The sequence below is a fragment of the Lissotriton vulgaris genome, chromosome 6 (genome assembly GCF_964263255.1).
Source record: "Lissotriton vulgaris chromosome 6, aLisVul1.2, whole genome shotgun sequence".
Taxonomy (NCBI): Eukaryota; Metazoa; Chordata; class Amphibia; order Caudata; family Salamandridae; genus Lissotriton; species Lissotriton vulgaris.
This window is the reverse complement of record NC_141694.1, coordinates 1,140,133,857-1,140,148,132: the sequence shown is the minus strand read 5'-3', so window position 1 is coordinate 1,140,148,132 and position 14,276 is coordinate 1,140,133,857. Positions and strand designations below refer to the sequence as shown.

Below are 14,276 nucleotides of genomic sequence, written 5' to 3'. Positions count from 1 at the left end.
ATTGCTTCCCTACCTACACTCTCCATGTTACTTCTGCCACCCCTGCTTTCCATATTGCTTCTGGCTCCTGCATTGCTTCCTTGCCGGTCAAAGAAAATAAATCCATTACTTTTTCAACACTTTTTATTTAATGTTCTAACTCAGATTGGTAAATTTAGAAAAGGGCCTGCGTCATTTTGTAGGTGCATGCATGTTTGTTCCGTACCCCTACATAATTAGGCACACAGATGGGTCATAGCATCTTGATTTCTTATCACTTTGAGGATGCTATACAGAATCACTAAAATCCATTGTCAAAATCAATAGGTTCTAAAGCAGAGACCTTTTGGAGTAGAACATTCTGATCGTTAAACCTTTTGGCAAATGCACCAATAGTTTTCTTCAGAAAGATTGGATGTCTTTTGGTCAGCATTTGTGGAGTAGGAATAATTCATTTTAAAATATGATATCTCTAGACCATTAGTTTACTTCCACTGAACAACCAAACACTACTTCAAAAGGTCCTACTAAGCATGTGGAACGAGGGAGACATGCAGAACTGATCAGAATCCTTTCAGGGTGAAAACTCCCACTTCGTACAAATGGTCTTATCCATGTGACAAGGTTTTTCACTGAACTGAACGCTACCACAGAATTCAACATTATGACGTACCATCTTGAAACTCTATATGGAGCCAGGGTGATTATGACTAGCAAGACAATATAACATATATGCAACAACGAGAGGACAGAACATAACCTTTCCTTAAAAGGCTTAATGTTTGCTTTTTCTTTAAAAATAAACATTGGCAAAACACAACTCCTTCTGTTACAACCAGGCAGGGTGCAGACATCCAAACAAGTTCAGAACAATGTAACCCACTGGACGTTGATTCCAAGTTGACATTATCAATTGTTTGATAGACATACATTCACATTTCACAAACCGCCATCCACAAAAATGCAATCCACCAACTACAATTGCATCAAACAACATTCTGCCTTACTACGGACTGTGGAATTCTCCATTCAGCTGTAAGACTTATTAGTGGCTGCTTCGAGAAAATTCAAGCAGGCAACATAGACCTTAGCCTACAGAGTCACATTTAAAATTCTATGTATCCCTTGCAAGGCAATGAAAGTGATATCACCCTACATACTTCCATGAAAAACTCTTGGCTGTAGGTGCTAAGTATTGAGCAAAAAACAAATCCCACCTCATGTTTGAAATAGCAAAACAAGCTTTGTTCTGTTTGATCCCTAAAATATGTAATGAAGTACCTGAACCTGAAAGCACCTTCCACCTTGGTTAGTTTCGGATAGCTACTAACAACCCATGTCTATAAGGGACATGATGTAAATAACTTGATGACACCAGGAACAGGTAAGCTATGTAGAAGCTTTATTGCAGCACAGAATCAAGCAGGTCAACTCCTCGTCCGGCCAGAGCTCCAACTGCCAACAGGGCAAAGGAGAACTCCAGAATGAAGAACACACAGGGAGATCTAGAGTGCTGGCCCAAGAGAGGAGCAAAGCACTGTACAACATATCTTCCCCCTTTGCAAGAAAAGAAAACACAGGAAAGAAAAGGAAGTACAGAGTAGGAAAAAGATTAATGAACATAGTCATTCAGATATAAGGGAGGACGGCGAGAGCGAGGACTTCTCAACCTGACTTCAGAAGAGGAAGAGGCAGAAGAAGTGGGAACAGGAGAGACAGGAGCAGGATCAACCGAAAAACCACTATGTGCACATAAGGATGTGGAAGCGTCTCCATTACCCACCTCCCCCCGTCCAATCGGCAAAAGAATGGGAGAAGAACTACTGCCAGAGGACAAAAGGTAACCTTTACAACCACCAGGCCCAGTGGCAAGCAGGTCATCAGAAGGAGAGTCTTTCAGTTTTTGGTAGAGTGCTACTCTCCTAAAGTTCCAACTTTCTCCATTAGCTAGCATGACGAAATGTGGAAAAACTTTTTTGACCCTGTAGGGACCTCTATATTTACTAAGCCCCTTGGCATGTCTACCCGGCTTAACTTTAACAAGGTCACCCACCGAGATTGGTAAAGAAGTGTTGTTTTGAGATAGAGGCACCACACTGCCAGGGCTCTTCAACCACGCAGGAGTTAATTTAGACACAGGTGCACGCCCACGCATAAGTTCAAAGGGAGACTTTTCACCACTCTTATGTGGTGTAGAGCGGTAAGCCCAGACGAGTTCATGAACACGTTCATGTGAAAAACAACCAGACTCCACAAACATCTGGATCACACCTTTTATGAGGCGATTCACCCTTTCGCAAAGGCCATTACCCTGTGGGTTGTAAAGACTTGTCTTCTGATGCCTGATGCCACAATCATGTATAAAAGAAGTCAATTTTGAGGATGTGAGTTGGGTCCCATTGTCTGAGATCAGGACAGAAGGATAACCCTCATTAAGAAAAACACCTTTCAAGAAATTAATGGTAGTGTCAGTGTTAATTTCTTTTACAAATTGCACACAGAGCCATTTGGAAAAGCAATCAATTATGACAATGGCGAACCGCTGATCAAAAGGTAACTCGCTCATTGGACCTATGAAATCTATACATACACTATGCCAGGGAGCATTTTCAAAGCCTATCTTCTGCGGAGACTGAGAGCCCAAAACTTTCAAACGCTTCTCCCCTTCTTTGCAGAAGCTACACCTTAACACACAGTCAACCGCATCTCTGTCAACAGAGGGCCACCAAAAGTTCTGTTTGACACGACGTTGAGTGAGACTTTGACCTAAGTGTCCCTCGTGGGCCAAGTCAAGAATCCTACTTCTCAAGGAACTGGGAGGGACAAAACGGTCGCCTCGCAACAAAACATCTTTCCCTTCTAAAGAAAGTTCATCCAAGACCTTCAAGAATGGTCTGACTAAAGGATTAACCGTACTTTCTCTTCTTGCTCCTTTTGAGACAAGACTAATAACAGCCTTCAAAGCTACATCTTCCTCCATGCCCTTTGACCACTCAGCATGGGAAAACGAACCACCACCCATAAATAAAACATCTTCCATCACAGCAACAGGAAGATCATCTAACACAACTTCAGAATCACAACTAGTGGAAAGAACCGGAAGCCTAGACAAGCAGTCCGCTTGGATGTTCTTCCACCCATGAACGAACTCGATCTCACACTGATAGTCTTGTAAGCGAGAGGCCAGTCTCGCCAGCCTTGGAGACCCTTTCCCAGCCCCACCCGGAGCTAAAACATTCAAGAGGGGTTTGTGATCCGTACGTAGGACAAACTTGTAACCCCACAAGTAGGTTCTGAAGTAACTTGTGCCCCAGACAGCGGCAAGAGCCTCACGCTCTATAACAGAGTAATTAGACTGAGACGGATAGAGGCCTAGACGCAAATGCGATGGTTTTTTCTACACTTCCATGTTTTTGTAAGAGAACTGCGCCAAGACCTATGGCACTGGTGTCAACCATTAGGACAGAGGACCGAGCAGTGTCAAAAGGGGTAAGAACATTTGCAGATTTAAGTTCCCCTTTGATCATCTTAAAGCAAGATTCATGCTCGTCAGTCCAACTAAACTTGACCCCCTTCTTTAGCAAAGATCTGAGGGAAGCAGTCTTTGAAGAGAAATCCCTCACAAATTTCGAGTAAAACTCGATCAAACCCATAAAGGACCGAAGTTGATCCTTGTCCACCGGGGAAGGCGCTAGTTCAATAGCCTCTAGTAGGTTTCTCTTAGGTTTAATGCCTTCCTCCGACAAGCAAAAACCTAAATACTCTATTTCTTTCAACAAAAAGGCACACTTTTCCTTTCTCAGGGTTAAACCAGCCACATCTACTCTTAGTAATACATCATGTAAAATCCTATTGTGTTCCTGTAAAGAATCACCGTAGATCAAGATATCGTCTTGAAAATACAGTACCTTGTCAAGGCCCTTAAATACCTCAGTGACAAGTCTCTGGAATACGCTAGCAGCAGAGACTAGCCCAAAGGGTAGCCTAGTGAATTGGAATGTTCCCTCGCAGGTGATGAATGCAGTTAAGTGTTTGGAGCTGTCATCTAAACAAATTTGATGGTATGCATGTTTAAGGTCCAACTTACTGAAAAACTTAGCACCTTTGAGGGTCGAGACCAATTCACCAATGTTTGGTAAGGGGAACACATCAGCTACAACACACTTATTTAAGGAACGAAGGTCTACACAGAACCTGATTTTATTGTCAGGTTTCTGTGAGATCACAACGGGCGAAACCCAAGGAGACGCCTCTATGGGTTCAATGATTCCTCCCTGGAGCATTTCCTCTAGAGTAGCTTTGACTTCGTTCCGCAAAGCAAAAGGCACTCTCCTCACTTTGTGTTGAACTGGGGAACTGCCCTCCTTGAGAATGATGCGATGCGAATAACCTATAAGTTCTCCCAACTGATCTCTAAAAACATTTTTTAATTTCTCTAATATATTTTCCAAAGATGAGGTTTCAACAATAGAAATTGGGTTATCAGACCTAGGGTCAACAACAATGTGTAGGTCATATTGATGGTGACGACCCAGAATAGCCGGCCCATCAGCAGAAACGTATATCTTACCATGTGCTGATCTGCCCTTGAAGTCAATCTTGGCTTCGAAGAAACCTAGCATGTTGATTTTCTCGCCTTGATACCCAGACGGAAAAATGTCACATGCCTTCAGCGCTATTACACCCCACACACTCTTCATTAATGAAGTAGGAATTATGGTCCATTTGGAACCAGTGTCCACCATGAGAGAAATGACCTTCCCATCAATCATAAAGTCATCCTTAAACGGATTACCTCTCTGGTCATTACAAGAGCATACAGTATCAGATATAATCAATATTTTGTTCACATCACGTTTCAAATCGTCACATTCGTTAATAACAGTTACCCTTGAATTATTTCTATTTCTGCACATTTATTTTTATTTCTGCAGATCTAGAGTGCTGGCCCAAGAGAGAAGCAAAGCACTGTACAACAGGACACTTATTGTAAAATTAAAACTATCACAGCTCTGACTTCCTAAAACATCAAAATGTGTATTATTGTCTATGATGTTGCATTTAAAGCATCACTGCACTACCATAGTCAATTCATGCCGCATAAATATCTATCTAAATACAATGTTTTGGGGATATGGCCTAGAGATTAAAGATGCTAAACATTGAACCGTACAATATTTGCACCTGGCAGAACAATTGTGTACTTCATAGCAAGAGTATTCTAATGTGCCTCAAACTGTAAACATGTGTACGACCAAAAAAGTGCAGAATACTTTGCAGCGCTGATCCAATTGCATGTAGTAATTTTGTGCATCACATCCTAGAATTTGTGATTTCTTCTCAACTGAACACCCCCACCCCCGACGGCCCACACCCCTCATGTTATAGAGGTTCCTGCCACAGAAAAAGTTCTCAGTAGAGTGCCTTCCCACCCCTTGTAGATTAACCTAAAATAATTAAACACCTAAAAACATCACTGATTGTTTTAATTCAACTTCAGAAGGGTTCTTTTAAATTAGCAATGCCTTAATGTTGGATACATGAGGAATACAAACAAAGTCTCATTAGAAATCACTCACCTCATTTGGCTGGGGCAAAATGGCAACAGTCATTGTGCTGGTATGAATGCGGCCTTGTTTCTCAGTTTTTGGCACTCTTTGGACCCGATGAACTCCTCCTTCAAACTTCAAGTACTTATACACCTCAAGGCCACCGATGCTGGCAGTTGCGTGTCGCAGTCCTCCTGTAACAGGAAAAGCACAATAGACATTTACAAAATGATGCCAATGTTAGGCCCATAATGTGACAATTTACTTCACTGATGTACGCACCGATATTATGCGTTGTATGCGACAGTAATGAACATCAAGTGCGGGTCACAAATTATGGACAGTTCAATGATTTGACGCCTCGTATCACGTCATTCAAACCAAAGCTCAGCTATTTTGAAACAATGTAGTTAGCTGGTAGAAACAATACCATACGTGTAACCTTCCTTAACCACCGTTGACATGCTGATACCTTGAAAACAACTAAAAGATCCAATTGAAGATAAAACAATACGCAGTGATGAGGACCAAGTAGAGGTTTTTTATAAGCACCTCATCCATCAAAACATGGTCAGCAACTGCCAGAGTACATTCAGAACTATACACATTCTAAGTTCTATATTCCATAGAACTGACATCATGCAAATGTCATGTAGATAGACATCACAACAACACTGCTAGTTTAAAGGAAAATTAAGGTTTTCATCATTTTCAAGACTGGCTGGAAGTGGTTGGGGGAAGACTAGTGGTGGAAAAGGCTAAGGCAGGCATATATTCGTAGCGGTAGGAAGAGGGGAAACTTGAGGTTGGGCATGAAAGAGTGTCCATTCCCTTGCCTACGGATCTTGATGTTCATTTGTTGAGCCACTATGCTTGACTGGAAGAGAAGTGTTGAGGAACCCAGGGTGGATGCATTTGTATGTAGATTTGTTTGATTGTGTAATTTATCACAGCACTCATTAGAAGCATGTGCAGGTATTTTAGCATTGGTGATAGTATGTTTCTAAAGTTAAGCATCCTATGAGTCTTGCTGTCCTATTTTGTTGGATCTTGTGCCATGCAGCTGTTATGTTATGTTAAGATAGTTTGTAGAGTGCGCAGCTGACCCAGCAACATGGCGTCCCAGTGCTAAGCCAAAATAGAACATGGACAGCGAGTATCCCGCCTAAGGAAAGACAGAAAGGTCCAGGGACGACAGGAGGGTCAAAGGAGGGGAACTAAATGCGGGAACATATGGGTCTTTAACGCTTTTCGGAAAGTCAAATAGTTATCCATGCTCCTGATGTGGGGCGAGAGATCATTCCAGAGCTTGGCAGCCAGGACGCGGAACGAGCGACCACCAGCACGTGCCCTCTTCACAAGTGGTATAGAGACCAGATGTTTGCCTGCAGAGCGCAGATGACGCAGAGGAGTGTAGAACGAGAGCAGGCCAGATATTATACCAGAGGTGGGAGATTTCAAGATCTTGAACGCAAAGCTGAGAGATTTAAACTCCACCCGCTTCTCCACTGGCAGCCAGTGTAGTCGCCGAATGGTACTGGAGGTGGGGCAGCGACTGGGCATGGCAAGAAGCGTTCTTGGGGCGACATTCTGGACCCTCTGAAGTCTTGAGATCTTGGTCTTATTGACCCCAAGATAAAGCACGTTGCCATAGTCCAGTCTAGATAGAACAGATGCTTGCACAATGGTCTGCCGGATGGAAGGGTCAAGGAAACCCAACATGGGTCTGAGACTACGCAGAATGCCAAGACATGTCGCCGCCACCCTCTTAGTTTGAGTTTGGAAGCTCAACGCGGAGTCAACCCAAACGCCCAGATTTTTCACCCCTTTTTTGGAATAGGGGTGGGGGTCCCAGGGAGGAGGGCCACCAATGCCCGCTCCACAGCTCATGATCCTTCCCAACCAGCAGGACCTCAGTCTTGTTGGCGTTGAGCTGTAGGCATTAGCAGTCAGCCACTCTGCTACATCCGCCAAGCCACTATCGAACTTGGCCGCATCATTTTGGCAATCATTGGAGAGGGTGATTACAAGTTGAGTGTCATCAACCCTTTCCTTTTGGCTTGTAAGGTCAGCGGCTGAACATACAGGTTAAAAAGTGTAGGGCTAAGCTCAGAGCTATGTGGTACCCCCTGTTTGATGGAATGCATCCTAAAAGAAAAGGGGGGGGGGGGTGAAACGTGGAAAAACCTATCTGTGAGGAAAGAGGTAAGCCAGGTTAGGGCAGCGCCCGCAATGCCAGCCTCCTTCAGTCTTTGAATCAGGATCTGGTGAGAGACTGTATCAAAAGCAGCACTGAGATCCAATAGAATCAGTGTCGAGCACCGCTCCTCATCCAATGCTGCTCTCAGATGTTCAGATACGGCTAGGAGGGCTGATTCAGTACTAAGACCACGACGGAAGCCACTTTGAGAGGGATCCAAGGTTGTGATTTTACTCCAGGTAGTTAGATAGGGTCGAGTTGACATGTGCTTCGGTAATTTTAGAAATCCAAGGCAACAAGGAGATAGGGCGGAAGTTCTCCAATTTAGTCGGGACGAACGTGGGCTTCTTTAGAAGTGGCATGACAACGGCCTACTTCCATGACCTAGGGACAAATATCTTGGCGTAGACAGATTATTGACCTGGCCCAGCAGTGTAAGTAAAACCGATAGTAATCTCCTCAAAAGTTCCGGCTTCATAGGGTCAGTAGGGGAACCGGATTTAACCTTCCTGAAAAGTATAGAGAGAGCGTCTTCAGTAATGGGTGGGAAAGTGGCTAATATATGGGCAGAGGGGGATGGATCCTCAGAATCACTACCCACAACCGTAGAAGGGAAGGTTTTGTAGATGTTTTCCACCTTGTTCATGAAAAAGGTGGCTAGGTCCTCGCAGTGCTTGCTAGACTTAACTGTGGATACCTTAGGTGCCCCCGTGTTTCAGGTTAGTGATGATGGAGAAGACCTTCTTGACAGGATTCTGACTATTTCTGATCTCCTTCGAGAAGTAGGAAGTCCGTCCTTTCTGGACAGCCCTGTGGTATTTTTTTATGGCGGATTGGTAGTGGCCTTTCAGGGTGAACTCAAAATCTCGCCTCCACTCCCGTTCCTGCCATTTAAACGCTTTACGCATGGTGGAAAGGATACCATTGTACCAAGGGTTAGACTTAGTACTACGTCCCTTCGACCATTTGGCCGGGACCATAGCATCCAACAGATGCTTCAGCCAGTTGGTAAAGACATCACTGGCCAGGTCAGGCTCGTTTGGCTTGCAGGGCATACTAGATGAGAGGGAGGTGCAGAGCTGGTCAAAGTTTAACTCATGCAAGGGACGGCGGAGAGTGCTGTACTGATGGAGCCTGCTGGATAACACCACCCCGGGGAGTTTCATAGAGATCAAGAATTGATCCGTCCAGTCTAACGGAGTCGGGGTTAAGACAGAGAGACCCGAAAGGTTGGAAAAAACAGGGCTGTGTAAGTGATCAAGTGGTTCTCTGTTTGATTGATAATAAATGTATAGATTAAAGATCTTCTGCCGAGGTATGTTTTTAGATGTGTTCTTTGTTTACTGAACACTGAATGGTGTGGGAGCTTTAATTGTATTCATGTGGATGACCAAAAAGTACCATGTAAAGGCTTCTAACTGTGCTCCATAACCAACACACCAATTGCTCAGAAAGAGGAGATGCTGCAGCTGAAAAAGTCTCATCTTTTCACTCAGATATATTGGGTCAGCAAGGTTAGGTAACTAATGAGACCGAGTACCCGGTTGTTAATTGAAGACATGAATGTGACTGGGTGAAAGAAGAAGGCAGGTGATGGGTGCATAAAATGTGTCAGGCCTCTCTTTGATGTGCCTTCACGCTTTCATCATTCTGTTTATTCAGTAGAAGGGACAGGCTTGCAGAAACAAAAGTGTGAAATAGTCCTTGGAGCTGCAGACATTTAGGCAGCGCTGGAGATACACCTGTGTAAAGCTGCTTTATAAACTTCATGCCCGAAACGGATTTTGAGAAGGAGCGTGTGCATCTGAAAAGGAGGAGTGAAAGGCAGACTCTTGCAGGATTGCAAAGATGACTGCTGTACGCTTGGAGATGAATGCATTGAGTCTGACCTATTTCAATTAATTGTTTTAGATCAATTAAAAAAACATAAAATGATTAGCCTTGTGGAACCAGTGACAGTATGGAGCATTTTGATGAGTTTTCGCTCTGGAGACAGCATAAAAGTTGGCTGACAGATCAAGATGGATGAACATGTCAACAATTCCACTCTATGGTTTGAGGTATCTTCAAAAACTGATACTGGAGCTCTACTGTTCCATGATTGATTATGAGGCCTAATGAGCACACATCCATGTTGGGTTCATGAACGAATGCATTTGTAAAACCACCATTATTTGAGTGATTTTATTAATAAACGTAAGGCCTTCGATTTGTTAGCTGTATCTTACTGTAGTTGCACTAATATTTAACGTTGTACCCTGGAGTCGCCATTGAAATAAAGCCACAGTGATTCATTATCTGCAAGCTTCCCTTCCCCCCCATCTAGGTGGGGGTTGTATTTGGCATGATTTTCAAATACTACAATTGGCATACACCTTCTACAAATTCCACAATCTGCTGTAGTGAGTGAAGGACCAGATATTTGATAAAGCAGTGACAATGGGGACAATTTCAGAGTTGTGTTAAAGAGATAAAATGAAAAGAAACAGTGGAAATGGCATCAAAAGACAGGGCTAAAAAATTCCACTCGCTATAGATCCAGATTTAATCAAGACAAGCTAATGTTAGGACCTATTCGTCTGTTCTGGGAGCTGTGTTCTGTTTGCTCACAAAGTGAATGAGCAATAAAGATGTCTTCAAATCTTGTCACATTTGCTCAGCTTTCAGAGACTGAGATCAAGAGTCAGTCTGTCTTCCTACATTTACTTTTCTTTCTGTGAATCAAGTTAGAGAATTTTGTGAAGTGAACTTCATGATAATCGCTCTGTTCAAAGCATGTGAAATGAAAGGCTGTAAGATTTTAGGCTTTTTTCTAACACAACACTGAAATAGCTAGTAGGTGAACTGTTCAAATATTAAACATATATTTCACTAATTTTGAAGACACATTTTGTAATTCTGTGGTGAAAGAAATGTATTTTTATAGGATCAGAACAATTCAAACACTTTATTTAGGGATATGCAAATTTTAAATAGTTTTGCTGAAACCCAATTTCCAAACATTGATTATGCACTAATTAGTTTTATCAGTAAAACTACATGTTAGTGGGAACGTTTTGTGGCAATTTTAATGAAAAATGAGCTATTTGTAAATTACAGTGCACAACCACATTATGGTTTAGTGACATATTTATGAGAAGTGAGTTTTTAAACATGAACTTGGAAATACTCCTGCTATTAGTAAACTAAAAGGCAAGACAGGGATCATGTGTACCCTATAAGCTAGATGTGGGCTTGAGTCTTATTATACATGAAGCAAACATTTAGTCTAGTAAATTAAGAGTTTTTTGTACAGCAGAAATAGTGAACTTCATGAACACATGATTTGCATGATAGTTATGAGTGCATCACCAGCTCTCCACTAAGGTTAACCAGTTTGGGCCAACTGTCTGCCACTGTCACGAGGGTGGGGAGTGGGTAGGGGTTGGATTGGGGAGGGAATTTACTTACCTAGTTGAAATGATTATTATTGTTGTTTATTTGTTATGAAGGGTATAGGTCCTACGTATATAAAACCAAAAACTGCATTTGCACTGTTATAATAGACGAGTGGTACGCTCATGTGTTGGTGAGACTGTATGTGAACGGGATTTGATATGTGGATACCACAGATTGGCTATTGATTATATGAACTTGAATCGTATATGCATGTCTTTTGTACGAAATACAGTGGAAGCGGTTTTTAATTAAAAGTTTTTTTAGAGAAATAGTGAACTTGCATATTTGAAGGTGCTCTCTTATGTGATAATGAAAAAAAAGTGGCTCCATAAGACAAAATATTTGCCTAGGATTACACAATTAGGGCCCAGTTCATGGTCAATTACATTACAGTTAGATTGAGTAGATTATTTAAATAAATAGACCTGCAAGTCTAGTAACATTTTTATGATGTTTTGAGCCCTAAAAGAGGTTATGGCGAAAGTCTTGGCTGTAAGAAATGAACGGGCTAATTCAGCATGTGGGACGTGAGGAGCAAGGCCCAAGAAGGGAGGCAAACTGAGAAAGAGTTTGGATATTACAGGTGTGGCAGTAATGGGAACGTGGCAGTCAACAATCAGTGTCTAGCTGTAGAGATTACTAGATGTTTGTAATCCATCATCTTGTTTGCGTTTTAAAAGGGTGCGTTACATCTGTGGTAGGATGCTATATATAGCTGTAACTGAATTGAGAGGAAACTTGCTGAGGCAGTTGGAGGCAGCTGGTGTCTCTATTAACTAGGCGTGAATATGCTGGTGGAGCTGGAAAAAACCTCTTTCACACAACTATGTATGAACACCTTTCCCGGGAGTCCATTTTTATCAGATACCAGCTGCATAAGTAACTGAAATGTCAAACAGAGCACACTGCATTCCACTGCAGACAATTCTCTCCAGGAGCAATGTTCATGTGTGCAAGTCCAAAAAGTAAGCAAAACAAAAAGTAAGCAAAAGAAAACACTGACTAAAAACAAAGATGTAATTTACAGGAAAGAGACATAACTAAGGGTGGATGTGATGTTTCAAGGGTAAGTGGTTCTTCATTTTGGATGACATAAGATTGGCAGACTACATACATTAGAAAATTTGAATTTAATCTCTGAATAATCAACTGAATTCTTCATTGGCAATTCAAATCAAATCAAGCTTTATTCGGATCATTCAAAATGTCTATAAAAGTATACTATAAAATACAATAATTCATTTATAATCAAGATCTACATTTTATCCAAACATAATACTAAAAACACCATATTAACATGATTCTAAAAAAATATACAGGTTCATAATACAGATGTGCTTACATTAATTCATAATTCAATTTTTCTAAGTAAGCTAAATCATTTCTTTGTTTCATTTCCAACTGTATATAACAAATCACCCCATTACAGACTGTCATTTTTTCCAAGTTTCTTAAATAACTAAAAGCAGTTTTATAGGCAAACAGGCTATTAACCTTAAAAATTGGACGGAGGTACATTTTCCTAATATCCATATAAAATTTGCAGAAAAGTAAAAAGTGAAGGGTACTTTGTTTGGACCTACCGTCACACGGACAATTCGGAAGTTTAGAGCACCATTTGCCCCTTTTAGGGAAGGCAAATAGATAGTGTAGTGTGCTCAACCTCAGTCTGGTTAGGTAGAATCTGTGTTGAACATTCGTTACAAATACGAGGTATGGTTGTAAGCCCGTAACAATGGGGCCCTCAAGATAGGATATAACAGTCTTCTTAGAACTTGTGGCCTCATCTCTTAGGGCTTCCCTCACGCTTTGAAATCTCCTTTTCATTTGACCTTGCTAATATGTACTGCGTCATCTAATCGAATATAATTTGCACTTTGAATGCATCCTTCTAAAAGACCAGTAATGTAACTTAACCATGGTATATTCTTACATTGGTCTTGGGATAGCCAATCTAAAATAATATCCCTTGTAAAGTGAGTTTCTTCCCTAGTCCAAACCTGATGCCACACATTTAAAACAGCCAGGCTAATTGAGTCGTGTATATACGGAGTTCCAGTTTCTCTATGCAAGATGGTGGAGGCAGTAGCAACAGGAACGGCTAACAAGCGTCTTAAAAAGTTGTTTACAAGGACTTGTAAAGGCATAGTATTAGTCTGGCCCCATGGGGCCCCACCGTAACAAGTCCTGGTGATACACTTTGCACCGTACAATTTTAAAATCTCCTGAAGAGGTTCATTACCAATTTTTTGAGAGAACCTGAAGATAGCCTCCAAATTTTCATGAACTTTAACTTGCATAGAGTTACATGTGTATTCCAGGTACCCCTACTATTAAAAAGAACCCCTAAGTAAGAAAAAGTAAGTGTTCTCTCTATTAGTGCTCCGTTTATGACATGAGATCTTGTTTTAATGTTTCCTTTACCACAGGACATAACCAGAGTCTTACTTAGGTTAATTTGTAGGTGTTTTTCCATCATAAAACTAGTACAATTATCCATCAGGGTCTGTAAGTCGTTTGCTGTTCTAGAGATTAGAACAGCATCATCGGCGTACAGTAATAGGGGTGTGGCCCGTTTTCTGATCATTGGGACATCAACCCCTAAATTCTGTAACAGGATTTAAACACCATTATATAGGGTGATAATAAAAGAGGGCCAAGAGTACACGCCTGTCTTATTCCATGGGTAATTTTAAAGTGCTTCGTGCAATCCCCACATGTTCCGTAGTGTATCTTAGCTGATATTTGAGCGTAAATCTGAGATAAAGAAAAAACAATATCCTACGGGGCACCCATCCCTCTCAATGTCTCCCATAGCTTTGAATGATTCACCAAGTCTAATGCACTCGACAAATCTACAAAGCAGAGGTGAAGGGAGCCCTTCCTTGCAAATGTGTATTTACCTATTATTAGTTCAAGATTCATGCACTGCTCAACTGTCCCGACGCCGCGTCTGAAGCCATACTGAGCTACAGATAAAATATTATTTGCAGCTACCCATTGCTCTAGCCTGGCCAACAGTATTCGGCCCATTACTTTCGATGTCGAGTCAAGCAAATATATTGGGCGATAGCAACTAGCACTACTTCTGTCCCCCTTTTAAAAATGGG

The 14,276-nt window shown here is 41.7% G+C and overlaps 1 protein-coding gene across 1 annotated transcript in view; it reads right to left on the bottom strand.

Moving 5' to 3' along the window:
* MTRF1L (mitochondrial translation release factor 1 like) overlaps positions 1–14,276 on the bottom strand; it is a 248,651-nt gene that overhangs the window by 145,263 nt on the left and 89,112 nt on the right. Inside the window, exon 4 of the mRNA XM_086927223.1 lies at positions 5,559–5,722. Coding sequence (XP_086783349.1) covers positions 5,559–5,722 — 164 coding nt within the window. The remainder of the gene's footprint in view (positions 1–5,558; positions 5,723–14,276) is intronic.